Source organism: Schistocerca cancellata, chromosome 4 (genome assembly GCF_023864275.1).
Source record: "Schistocerca cancellata isolate TAMUIC-IGC-003103 chromosome 4, iqSchCanc2.1, whole genome shotgun sequence".
NCBI lineage: Eukaryota > Metazoa > Arthropoda > Insecta > Orthoptera > Acrididae > Schistocerca > Schistocerca cancellata.
In genome coordinates, this window is record NC_064629.1 from 725,630,581 (window position 1) to 725,645,156 (window position 14,576).

General features: G+C 37.0%; 1 protein-coding gene across 1 annotated transcript in view; it reads right to left on the reverse strand.

Annotated features, from left to right (window-relative positions):
- LOC126184407 (CLIP-associating protein 1-A-like) overlaps positions 1-11,870 on the reverse strand; it is a 378,388-nt gene extending 366,518 nt beyond the window's left edge. The window contains 3 exon segments of the mRNA XM_049926791.1: positions 2,098-2,308; positions 7,618-7,680; positions 11,495-11,870. Of these exon segments, the coding sequence (XP_049782748.1) occupies positions 2,098-2,283 (186 nt within the window). The 5' untranslated portion in view covers positions 2,284-2,308; positions 7,618-7,680; positions 11,495-11,870.
- Positions 11,871-14,576: the final 2,706 nt, after the last annotated feature.

Below are 14,576 nucleotides of genomic sequence, written 5' to 3' on the forward strand. Positions count from 1 at the left end.
AGGAACAAAAGGTAATCACATAGCTGAAGTGTTGATAGGCACGTAAACAAGGGTGAAAATGCTGTTGACCACACGATGTAAAATCTTATAAAGTGCATACCGTGATTGCGCAGGCTTGCCAAGTGTGATAATTCTTGGTAGTCTCCTTGGGATACAAAAATCAACATGACTCAATATTTCAGGAAGCCATCTGTCTGCTGTGTTCAGGAGGGATGTGCTGCCTTTTAACTAAATGTATTCTATTTATCACTTTCATCTCATTGACCAAATTATTATACAATTTAGTCCCTGATAAAAATGCTGTTTTCAGTTTCTTGGTAAACAAATCAAACAATGGAAAATCCAAGATGAAATGTACAATTGCCTGAGACTGAAGTTTTGTGTGTGTGTGGGGGGGAGGCACATTTGCGTGAGTGTGTGTTTATCATCTAATTTTGACGAAGGCCTTACTGGCCAAAAGCTGTATTTGTGACTGTCTTTTTGTTGTGCCTATCTACAACTCAGAATTTCTGCTATATGGTGAGATATACTAATGTTTTTCCTTAAATGTGCACCAGACTGTTCGATGAAATCACTCGGTGCATGGAGATGCCTTTTTTAAAAAAAAATATTTCCTCAGAATGAGCTTATTAGTAACTAATTACTATTTTTGGGCCTTTTCTTATTGTTTGACAGAATTACGTCAATTTTTTGTGTATTTCATTCCCAGAAAACACTGAATTGTGTGTACATAAGAATAAAAAATCGCCAAAAGGTACTGACTGTTACCAAAAGCGTATAACATGACAGTGGCATTCTCTGTGCCAGTATCTCCATTTGTTAACTCTAAACCAACTGACAGTCAATATTCATCTTTAACAACTTTGTGTTTGCTACACAAGCTATAGATTTATTGTTAACACTTAATGGGACAGTTGGTTCCCTCCTCAAGCTTAAATTCATGTTACCTTTTCCCTTTACATTCAATGTTAAGTTAATAATACTGTCAAACTGTATGTCTCTTTGCAGTTTCACTGGCCTTCACAACAAGAAGTGCCAGTGCCTTTATCAGTGACTTCAATGTTACAGTTATCAACAAAGAAACATTTTCCTCCATGCCTTATCCTGTTTGGAAAGTCAGTTAAAAGGTGTCCACACTGCCACTAGGTGAGCAGTACCCACACAAAATGATTATTTCTCATGGAGTCAAGCTTGGTCAGTTCAATGGCTCACATTTCAAAATGGTTGAATGAAAGCATTACTATTTATTGTGAGCAGTCGAATTGCTGGATAGAACTAATCTATAATCAGGCACAGCATCAACTGGTAATAACTGTTCAAAGCAATCACAACGCCATACTGGCTAACATGGCATCACCTATTATTGGCCATCTAACAAAAAAAGTTATGCTTTCATTAGTTTACCAGGGATGCACGTGCAGAATGCCACACAGAATGCCTTTTTTAACAGCTACAGCACAGAATGCAGCATCTTCACTGCTCTCATGCAATCACCCATTGAACCACAGTGGTTCCAAGCATTAGTTCAGTTGAGCAATTAAGGTACCATTTTTTTGCAACAATGTTGGAGGGATTCAGATATGAGGCAACACAATACATGGATCCTGGCCTATTTTTAGGTTGGCAGCAGTCACATGTGCAAGGCATTGTCTTGCATCTTCAATGGTTTCTACTGATTTTCATTGGAAAAAAAAAAAAACAGTTTATGATGGTTTCTGCCAAAAATTACTTTGAAACCATAATGGAACAGGATAAAGTACAAATTTGGATTGTAAGGGATGTACCAATTCTACGATAAATATTCTAAAGAATTTTAAACAACAAGCTACATTTTCATCCAATAAGTATCCAAATATGTCTGAGAACTACTGTCAGTCTCTGTTGACAAACTCCAGTCTATGGACAACTATGAAAACAAATTGGTTCAATATTAGCCCATCTTTTGGCACCATGTTGAGTTGAAACATTAACTAGCTGAATGTTTTATCTAGAGAAGATAATGTACAATTTTATGTATCTAACTCATCACTTTTGTAACAACAGTATAAATGCTTAGTGAATATTTATTACTACCTCTTGTAAAAATATTTAACTTACCTTACTATTGCCTGACTGCATCCAGGGTACCATTGCATCCATGAAAAGGCAGATGTCTTCACATTCTAAACTGTTTTCTGGGTTTGATAAGTAGGCTAGTAAGTTATTTGTAACAGTTAGTTTTACTTTTGTATCTGAGGTATCTAACAGTTTATTAAAGTCATCTAAGGATTTTGGAGCAGCCATTTTCTTGGATTTCTTTCTTTGGAACCTGCAACAAAATTAGTAATGTGTCATCTATTTCAATTCTGGAAGAAACATATGATTTACCAAATTCAACTTTTAATATGAAAAAAATAAGCTGCAAAAAAGATGTACAGTTAAGAAGAAAATCAACAACTTCCAAACATAAAACTTCTGTTCACAGTTCAATCAATGTAAGTAAACTCACTACATACATAGTATTTTAATTTCAGATCTCTCTAGTCTGGTATTTTTAGGCTTGCTTGGTCACTGATTGGACAAACTATACAACGTCCCATTTACAATACAACAAAAGATTTTAATATGAAAATAACAGAACTTGCACACCCTACTGTATTTTCATGCCCTGTTGGATCCTTTTTCTTCTTTTTCTGATTGGAGTAGGGAGCTGCATTCTGCAATTAAGATGGGGGCAAGTGTAGCAAACAATATTCATTATTTCATAAAAAAAGAGCTAATACTACACATCTTAATGTTTGAAGAGAAACTAATTGGTCTAGTTTAAACCTACTGTATTCCAACAATTAATTCCTGTTACATAACACACACTTAACATGAAGTTTGGGAGACATTAATCAGAAATTTGAAGTGGTCATTACCAGAGATTAAGAAGCTGTATAGAAACAGAAAGGGTTTTGTTGGTTACCTGCAGTACTGCAAAATCAATACATCAGTACCACAGCATAGTGACACTGAGTGTGTGAGAATTCCCCCCCCCCCCCCCCCCCCACCCACACACACACATCAGATGAGCCAAAACATTATGACCACCTGCTTAATAGCATGTTTGTCCATTTCTAAAATGAAATGCATCTTTGATTCTGCGTATCAGGGACCCCAACAGTTTGTTGTTAGGCTAGTGGAAGTATGTGGCATTCGATGTCTACATGCAGATCATGTAAATAACAGGACGCTGATTTGTCTATGCAGTGATGCTACCTGATGACCCAGATGGGTTCCGTAGCATTACGCTAGGCGAATGTGGTCACCAAGACATCAATGTGAGTTCACCATAATTCCGCAATTTCCTCAAACCGCTGTAGCACAGTTCTGGCTCCGAGACATGGATAAGTATACTGCTGAAAGATGGCATCACCATTGGGGAAGGCATCCTGCATGAAGGGATGCAGGTGGTCACAACTGTCACTGTGTCTTCAATTCCTACCACAGATCCAATGCAAGAGCAGGAGAAAGTCTCCCATAACATAATACTGCTCCCACCAGCCTGCACCCGTGTTACACTATACATTTCAAGCCACTGTTCACCTCAATGAAGGCATTTGTGGAGACAATCAGTTAGCTAGTGCAGCAAAAATGTGATTCACCTGAAGAGCTGATATGTTTCCATTGATCAACAGTCCAATCCCTGTGTCTTGGCCCACTGCAAACGTAATTGATGATGTCATCGGGTCAACATGTGAACACATAGGGGTGGTCTGCTGCGGAGCTCCATGTCCAACAATGTACGATGAATGGTGTGCTCCAAAACAATTGTGTGTACACCAACATTGAGCTCTTTTGGTAGGGATGCCTCAGATCACAATCTATCCTACTTTATAGAACAGACAAGTCTCTGAATCGCACATTCTGTGAAGAATCATTGACATCCAACCATTTAGCATCTAGTGGTAGTTTGACTGTCCTTCTCCCTCTTTCCATAGATGCTCACGACAGTAGCACATGAACATTCAACCAGTTTCTCCATTTTGGAGATACTCATTCACAGGCTCTGCATAATAATAATAATAATAATTTGCCCTTTTTTAAAGCTGCTTACCTCAATGGATTTCCTCATTTGCAGCTCACATCTTCACTACGGTGATCCCCAGACTGTGTCTGCTCTCCTTACATACTTTTGTTACCGTGCCATGTGCCTTCAACGGCACCAAGCGGTATCCAACATCACAGTGGGCAGAGATCATAATGTTGTGGCTTATCAGTGTGTGTATGTGTGGGGGGGATGATCTCAGATCAATACCGAATAGCTACAGAATTATTTGCAAACCAAAATTAGATAAGCTTGTTAGACGAGGTTATGTGGATATAAAATAATGAAGCTACAGCCACAAACTGCTTGCAGTTCATTCCTAAATTTAAGAGCAATGTGGGCAAGTTGTCTGATAGCTTTCTGTTGTGTCAGTTTGCCTTTTTCCTGAGATACCTAAATGCTGAGGCTTGCATATCTTGCTGTCACACTGCTCAACATATTCCTTGCACTGTGGCAAAAAAAATTTTCCATACCATCTGCAGCAACCCAGCTTACCATACACAACTTCTCAATTACGTTCAGTGGTGAACTGTCAACAGCAGCCAACAATTAAGCAGTGTTATTTACAAAAGTGATTCACAGAATTGAATCGTATGTGCTTGGTTGGTTGAACTTGATGGAAGAGGGTGTGTGGTATAAAAATAATCAAACTTCAGATAAAAAAAAAAAAAAAAAAAAAAAAACTTCTTTCAGTTCATTCAAAAATTTTCTCCATGTGTGATTTTAATTGTCATACCAGATGCAGAAGTACTGATACAGGCCACATTATTTAATGATAGAAATGGCTGATAATATAGAAATTATTTCTCCTGCTTTCTGCATTTCAGAAACTAAAAGATTCAAAGTCTCAAGTTTTAACATGTCTAGCTATAACCCATACGACAACTGAAGATTCTCTGTAGTTTAAATGGGCTTTGAATGGTCGCTTTGCAAGTCTGCAAATGTAAAATGATTTTGTTTATGTTTTTATGGCAATGTCTCTGTGCTGGCACAGTCAAAGTTGGAGCAGCCATTTGCAATTTGGGGCTGACAGATGGAAACAGCATTGGTAGCTATTGGAGATCTTGTCTGGAGCATAGAGCATAGAGCTGTACTTTGAAGACTGAATTCCTCCCTCCAGTTAATGTTCTTCTCACAAAAGATGTGATGGCATGACTTAAAAAAAAACCTCAAATCTGCATTATAAAATGCATAAACAAGTTCACTTTCAAAAGTTAAATTTCCCACAATTCACAACATTACCTTCTGCATGCCTGTACCAAGTAACTTGTCCATTTTTGCTTTTAACAGTTCTTAACAGTATATAATTAACTTTCCCACTAATCTAGGCATACATACTATGTATAAACAAGTGTAATTTTTGTGGTTACTACCCCATAAGGTAACGGAGGTACACAATCATACAATTAATCAACGTGCTAAATTACATTGACACTGCTGGAGTTGGTATTTGAGCTTAACTACATATCTATAAGATGTTATAAATAACGTTCTTCCCTAAGCAGTTTTCATAATGTGTGAGCAATTATACCAGTAAGTCTCCACAGTATCCCAGTACCACACTTTTCATGCCATGAATCTGTCATGCTAGAAGAGTACACTGTCACAGTGGAAAATCCAGGATAGAATAATGACAGATAATAAATGATAGACTGCTACTCACCATATAGCGGAGATGTCAAGTCTGAGACAGCCACAACAAAAAAAAAAAAAAAAAAACTACTGTACACTTAAGTTTTCGGCCAGAAGGCCTTCTTCTGAAATAAGTAAAACACACACACACACACACTCTCTCTCTCTCTCTCTCTCTACTATCTCTGGCTGCTGAGGCCGGACTCATTATATATTTAGTTTCTACTGCAACAATTAGTAGTGCAGTATGGACACTATCCAGATTTTTTACAGGATGCATATTTTCATGGTTTAAAAACAGCTCTCTGTTCATGTTCATGAGCACAAAGTAAATCCAAGAGACCATCACAAACATTTTATGACAATTTAAATATAATCAGTACTTGACATTTCCCTGAATTCTTGAAAACTCCACTACTTCTATCAGAAAGTAAGGAAGGTTAGGATTTATTATACCACCATGATAAGGTTATTAGAGATTAGAGTTAAGTTCTGATAGCACAAAAACAGGGTTGGAATTTGTTCTGTCCTTAAAGCATACCATCCCAGTACTGCCTTAATAAAATCAGGGAAATCAAACAAACCTATATGTTGATGGACATACAAGAATTTGAACCAGGCCACTCCTGAATGTGAGACCAATACCTTAACCTTGTTTGGTCCCTCAGACAGATCTGATTGTGTGCTTTTATTTATGAAGGAATAAGTGGCTGGGTAGGTCAGTTCAAAGATCAGAGCAAGGCAAGGGAATACCAAGTCTAGTGATACCATAGCTATTAAAACATTGTGGTGTTCAAACTGATGTTTGGATTTAGGACAGGTGTATCTTAAAGAAGTGATTCATCAATTCCTATTTTGCCTTCATAACCCGTAGCTAACAACACGATCCAAACTGTGTTTAAATACAATATATTAAATCATGTTAATGTTCTAAGAATAATCAATAACTTCTCAAACATATATGTCGGTGCAGTAATGTCGAACAGCCAGTAAGTGTGATGTCCAGCATACTGAAATCTTCTAGGTACCCAAGGGTTTACAGTGATGTAAAATGACTTGCAAGCATTTTTGGCGCATTTAAATGATCCACACAAACAATATGAACTATGCAGTACATAACTGTTAGTACTTTATCCTGGGTTTCTTTTTTATATTTAAAAAAACAATCAACTACATATCTCTTCCCAGCAGATTTTATGACTCAAGTTCAGTAGCCACTAAAATATATTTTACTTATAAATTTGATGGTGATGTTTATTTCAACAACTATGCCACCCTTTTTATAGCCACAAATCTGTTTAAAAGTAAAAGTTAATTTCACTGAGTGAAATGATTTGAAAACCTACATCGAAATTGCACTATTTCAATTGCAGTGGAGAAAAATTAGTTGACTGAATGATGGCAAATGCTTCACTATTCTGTGAAAAGAATAGCACTTCAAAAACAAGAAATTATTTAATGAACTAATGTTAATTTTGTATTAGGTCACCAAATTACTAATGTGAACAAACACTTTTGATGGTATATCATCTTACCTATATAATAAACACAAATGGAACACTTCCATCCAACAAGATTGCTGAAAGGAATGAGCTCACAAGCAGACATTACTTTATTCTATACAAGTGTTTCACCTATGATTTGAATGCTTCTGCAATGTACATCTCAGGTACCATGACTACCCAGCACAAGTAAATTTTGTAGTGGCTTTAGCTTAAGAAATTACAGTGAGAGATATATTAAATGAAATAGAACCACTCTGCTCTCTTGTTCTTGTATAACTTTTTACTACTGGTGATAGCACATTAACACACTCACGTAAACAGAAAAAAAGCATCTGCAAATATTAACTATTTCCTTCTTTCAAAAAGTAGTAAATAAATATTTTAATCGCAATGTAATTTCAACTTACTTACCTGTATCAAGTAATTTATTGCACCAGAAATGCAGCTAACCGTGAACTGGATAGATAGCAAGCCCTGAAAATCATATATACAAGTTAAAGTTTCACTACATCAAGAAGGGTATTATTATTATTATTATTATTATTATTATTATTATTATTATTATTATTATGAGAAAGTGATTTATGGTACAATACTGACTCATTTTTCACAGCAAACCTGAATCTCAGATTTACTTACATACACAACAACATAAGTAAGAACAAATATAGATGTGAAATATCGCGACAAACTAAATTATGTTTAGAGCATACATTTGGTTGCAGATGACAAGCTACCTTTAATAAATAACACACAAGTGGTCCTGAAAAACCATGCAAACAAAGTGTGAAGGTATTAACAAAAAGAAACAAATTGTTTGTTTGAAATAAATATCCACATAATTTTGTAATCATTTAGTAAAAATGTTCACATTACAGATTAAATAAAACAGAAACCCACTGACAATGGCACAGAGGTGCTGAAACATGTTTGGGAACTTGGAAAAAAAGGTGTTTTGCATCCAGCAATACTGCACACACTTCTTCAAAGATACTGGAATGCCTATACTCTTTCCAATACACATTCTCTTTAACCATATCATATTCAAGTAACAGTTCAGGCAAATACACATCCATCTCATTGCAACTGCATTTGTATTAAAACTTCCATAAAACAGCAATGCTTATAGTACTATCAAAATTTTCTGCTATATCAAAAACAACATACAAAGGATATGCCAAATGCTTCACCAGTCTCCATCCACAATATCATTAAAGGCATACAGCTGATAAAACTATGAGGAAAAACAAAAGAAGAAGAAAAAAAATGGACTTCATTCAGCCAACTATGGAATATTCATTATACCTTATCAACTTTTTATCCACTTTCAGATCTTTACTTAAACTGCAGGAACATTCACCACAAGACACAAAATGATGCAAGCCACACATCAACGTAAGAACACCCTTACTTCTATGCCACAAAAAAATAAATCCAATAGCATGACAATTTACAAACATGCAGCTAAAATAACAATACAACTAAATGGTAACAATTACACAGTGGGGGAGGGGGGCTTCTATTTTTCATGGTTTCTTTTTATAGCAAAAAGTGGGTTAAATATGGCATAAACATAGACATTGGGTTATGCTATAGCTCAATCTGTTACCACAAACTGTATTTGGCATTCATACTTTTTGGCTTCGTCAACTCAAAACTAAATTCTTACCTCCTAACCCAGACCCCAAGCTAAGCCATAGTCAATCTGTCACCACAACCAAAATTGGGTCGACAGAAGCGTCCGATCCCACGCGTCGGCTTTGACCCGTGACATAAGGGTGTTGTCGTGTGTGATGTCATGTCGGCGCGGAGTTTGGTTTGAGTGTGGCTGTCTCCAGTTCTGTTTTATCTTATTTTATTTACTTTTCTGATCTGTTCGTTCTATCTCGTGAGATTTTTTTTTTAAATTTAAAAACACTTATTACTTATTTTAATTATCTGTTTCCTCCAATTTCTGTTTTAGTTTATTATATTTATCTTTCTGAGCTGTTCGTTCTATCCTGTGAGATTTTTTTTTTTTTTAAAAAAAAAGACAAAAAACACTAATCAGCTACTGAAGCATCTTTATCTTCTATGGGTTGCAGGGGTTACGACCCCTAGGGAGGTGGGCGGGTATTCATGCATGGCTGTCTTCACTTACACGTTGTAGCTACACAAGGTGTCTAAATTTGTTTATATTTAGTTTGCTCCCCACCCAAAACACCCCATTTCCCGTGCTTGTCCCGTTAGTGTCATTAGGCTTCATGTGGAAAGTGTGTGTCTTTGTTTTTGTTTCCGCCATATTTGTGACGTCATGGGTCAAAGCAGACGGGCAGGATCGGACGCTTCCGTATTTCCCCAAAATTTCAGAGAAGGGAGGGGGCACCAAAAGCACACTCTAGCCTACACTAGTGGAATGAGGTCATGAAAAAGAGACATACAAAGTACTCTACAAACATCAGAACCTTAACCACCATACAAATGGAACAAATTCTTATGTTTGTTTAATACTGTAACTGAAAACCCGATACATTAAATTACATGTTTCTATGATTATTGTGCATATTCTGTGAGCATACAACAATCAAAGAACATGTGTAATGATTATTCACCACTGAACCTCTGACAAAAGAAGCAAATTTGCTATGAGATATAAATAGCATATAAATGATTATCATGTACACACTGGCATGCCACAGCAAACATAAACTCTCCACAACTAAGTAACTACAATGACAATTTCAGGATGTCTGCAGGAATTTTCTATCCATAGGCTACTGTTAACAAAACTGGGAGGAATCAATTTCATTGTAAAGTAAGCAGCAGTAGTTCATATCAGAACAAGGATTACTGTTTTCACTTTTTATTCATGGCACTGTCTATACCATAAATCTTACGCAAACATAACAATGAGGCTGTTAAGAACTCCTTTGAATTAGAGATTTACATTCAAAGTTATGAGGCCCCAAAATCTGATATACATTCTCCCTTAAACTTTGGCACATGCAAACACCTACACGACTGTTAGCAGTGTGCCTGTCTGCTTCTGTCTGCTTACAATGACAAAGGTCTTGAAAACTGAATTCATTAAATATGTTCCATTGTTTTTCTGCATCGCAGAATATCAGTTCATGAACGTCTGCACTACAATGCCATCACACTAGCACTCATCTGTGGCAATTAACAAGCAGAATTAAAGAAGCAATGAAATCACAGAAGCAGACAAATGAATCATGAATAAAGGCCAGGCATATTTGATTACTGCCACCACTAATAAAGGAACTACCAGGAGTACTATTATATGACTTTTAGGAGTCCCATACTTTTCTATATCAACTGCTGAACAGACAACCCTACTACAAATAATAGTTTACCATGGTTGTGGGCCATCACTTACCTTACAGAGAAAAGTGAGACTGAGTGATGGCCCGTTTCTTTTTCCTGCATTTCACACTTTTGCTATTATTTCCATTAGTAGTTATTATAACTTTTTGAACAGTTAATTAATTCTTTTGTGTACAGATGCACTTAAAACATTTATTGGAGAGTTTAGTCAATGACAACTTATACAGAGGTCATACACACAAACTGTATCAACCTGAAAGTTAGCACAGAATTGTTGACAACTTTATCAATCATACTGGGGCAGGGGTGGATTAGCGGTTGGTCTGTTTTTGTTTTTATTTCTCTGATGACAAAGGTAACTGATTTGTTCATAATGCACTGTCCACAATAAACAACGGGAGAGCAATTTCTACCACAACGATACAAATACATACAAGGCAGAATCGCTTTATTGATAGCGCGTGAGAGAACAAGAAAAATTCTGTGACATAGCAATCCTAAAAAAACACTTACAGTTTTCGCACCCTGCTTAATCACATGGCTCTTTCGCTTCGTGACGGGCCTCAACTTGGAGCTGTTTTATTAATCGGCACTTAACTAAACCAACATTCATTGGTTTGTTCGCATCCCAGCATTTTGCAGAAACGATACACTTAAAGCACAGGTGAATCAGCAGTTGTCATTATTTTTTTTTGTAAAGAATGCCATGCTTCTGCTACTGTTCTAAATGATAGTCTACCATTAGTATCGGTTTCCTTATGTTGTTAAGAAATGATGGTACCGGAACTTTGCGCGTCTCTACTAAAGCAGCCTTGCCGAACAAATGTACACAACTATTCCAAAAGCAATAATAAAACACTGAAGCTTGTGAAGTTACTTTGTGAAATCATCTACACAAAGCTATAAAACTGTTCCACATAGGTAGTGCGGTGGCGTAATAAGTAAACAAACTGCTAGCATCTACCTTCACCTTCGTGGGTGTGTTCCAAAGGAAGAAGTTTTTCGTTTCATAAATATCACAGTGACACTGAAAAAACATACACTGACGCTGTTCCTGTACAGTTCATCTTCTATATTATGTCCTATTCTGTGACTTAGCGACAATCAATAACAGAAACTAGATATGACAGTTTATATATCGTGCAGTGATAACTTTAGTTATTCGCATCAATTATTGTTTACTTAAATAACCACAAAAACAAAAACAAAATCAAATGATTCATCGTTGCACAAAAAGGCAAATTACTGCACTTGAGAAACAACTCATTAACACCACTTCCAAAAACCATAACTCCCACTCTATCATAATGTCACAGCATTAACTCAGTACACTAATGTAATCAAAGATACTAAATACAGATACACCCAGATCCAGAGCCTCACAGGTTATAGAGCAAAGGCAGTGATCACTGAGCAAGGAGAAAATAAATAAAATCTTTGACCGAGCTCTTGGGTTCGTGCAAAGGCTTTTCCGCACGCAACGATCTACCTGCACAGTACTCACACATCAAATCTGCGCAGAGAAATTGTAGCGGGTGGACAGGAAATGTACAGTAAATGAGATGCGTGTGAAATTGGAATCTTGAGCAAAATTACTGAAATGTGTGGGCATAAATCACGACTGCGCCGATAAATTGTATCCTGTGAACTGAAAATCGCCGCAAAACGCGTGCGAAACGTTAAGATTCAATATTCCTACATCCGGATACGAATCTTTGCGTGTCAAAAACATATAAATAAAGTTGTTTCGTGTTTTGAGGGATGTCCAGTGACAGAAATCTAGAGGGAAGAAGAGAATTTATCTGTTAAAGATACTACGCCTAATTTCAAAGCATGCTCTAGAAAAATGCACAAATGAGATAACAGAAAACTCTGCAGAATACATCACTAAACATGAAGATAAGAAAAAATATAAATACATATTACAATGCTATTGTGCTTTCTTACTGTAAGGACAACGATTATAAGGGACAGTCAAATAAAAACGAGACATTGCAAAGTAGTAAGTAAACTGTTTATTATCTAAAAAGAAATCACCAAACATACACATATACCAATGTGAAACAAGACCGTCAGCGCCTTCAACAAAAAATGTTTGCAGCTGCTTACGGAGCCATGATTACACATCTTTGTCCGAAGCAAATGGACGGCCACAAATGCCACGCGCCAGGGTTCCAAAATGTGGAATTCACATGGGACGAGATAGAGATTGTATGGAAGGTGACCAGGGCTTCCCGGTGAAACGTATGCAGAGTCAAATCAACCTTGGCAACAAATGGCCCTGCTGATCACTCAAGATAATTGTTCTTGATCACTGGTAACTTCTTGGTGCACAAAAATATTTTTCATGACTGCGAACTAAATATCTGGTAGGTCAGGTATAAATGGTGGCGACCGGAGCTGCAAAAACAATACGGAAGAACCGACTGAGCCAACGGACGGACAGTTTGTTCGTTGTTTCTGAGTGCAGTCACGAATCTAAAGTAATCACTGCATCTCTGTCACGCTTTTATTTGAATATTGAATAAGTGGATCGTTGTCTCACAGCTATCATTTGGATATCAAGTCCGTGAAGCCAGCAACAGAGAAAGATTACTAGATACCTTATATTACATATGTTACATTTGACTAAGAGATTGATATTGCATGGATTACTTTGATGAATTTTACAACAGAGTTATCACTCTGTATTTGTTTTAATCACTTAATGAGAAAATATCACAGGCATCAGCTTTCAGGGCAAAGTGCATACCTGTATTTAATTAATTATATATGACAAGTTATAACTCTGTGCCAAATCAGGCATTTCACATGTGATACATTACCAATTATGTCATCAAGAAAGCCTCACAGATAGACCTAAAACTTCAAACCGTCATTGTCACCTCCCCCTAGATGGTTAACAGTGCCTCAGTAAACAATCGACTGATATCAAATACAAAAGAGATGCCAACTGTGTCTAAATCTTGATGCGTGTAATGAAGAATACTATTATAATAACACTGGAAAACACTTTTATTCAGTAGCATTGTTAGTGATTGCTTGGGTCTTATTCGGTATAATATGTTTGAAGAATGGAGAGTTGGAGTTAAATGTTCTGTTTCTACTGAGGCCATTATCAATGGAAAACTAGCTCAGTAGGATGAGGAAGTGGAAGGGGAAGGAAATCAGTCATAATGAAGAAACAATGCCAGCATTCACCTAGGTAAATTAGCTGCACAGGTGTTAAGAGTGGTGTCTTGGATGTTTACTAGGAAAGTGGATGTCCAAAGGAGGAGTGAGGAACAGAGTCTGAAACTATTAGGATGGATGGAAAGGAAAGATGTCACACTTCACTGGAAGCAACTGAGAGCATCTGTCTGTTGACCATCATTCCAGCCACAACTAATACATTATTCTCCTCCTGACCTCCTCACTGGTCTACATCTAGATCTATATCGACATACATACTCTGAAACCCACTGTATGGTGTGTGGTGGAGTGAACCTTGCACCACTGCAAGTGATTTCTTTTCCTGTTACACCTGCAAATAGAGCGAGGGGAAAATGACTGATGATATGCCTCTCTTTGAGCCCTAATTTCTTGTATCTTATCTTCATGGTTCTCGCATGAAATGCATGTTGGCGGCAATAGATTTGTTCTGCAATCGGCTTCTAATGCCAGTTCTCTAAATTTTCTCAATAGTCTTTTGTGAAAGGAATGTTGTCCTCCATGCAGGGATTCTCATTTTAGTTCCCGAAGCATCTCCATAGTACTTGTGTGGTGGTCGAGCCCACTAGTAAAAAATGTAGCAGCCTGCTTCTGAATTGCTTCAATGTCTTCCTTTAATCTGACCTGATGGGACCCCGACATTGAAGCAGTACTCAAGAATGGGTTGCATTAGTATTCTATACATAACCTCTTTTGCAGAATAACCATACTTCCCTAGATTTCTTCCAATAAACCAAAGTTGGCCATTTGACTTCACTACTACTGTCCTTACGTGCTTCTTCCATTTCATGTCGCTTTGCAACATTATGCCCAGGTATTTAATTGATGAGACTGTC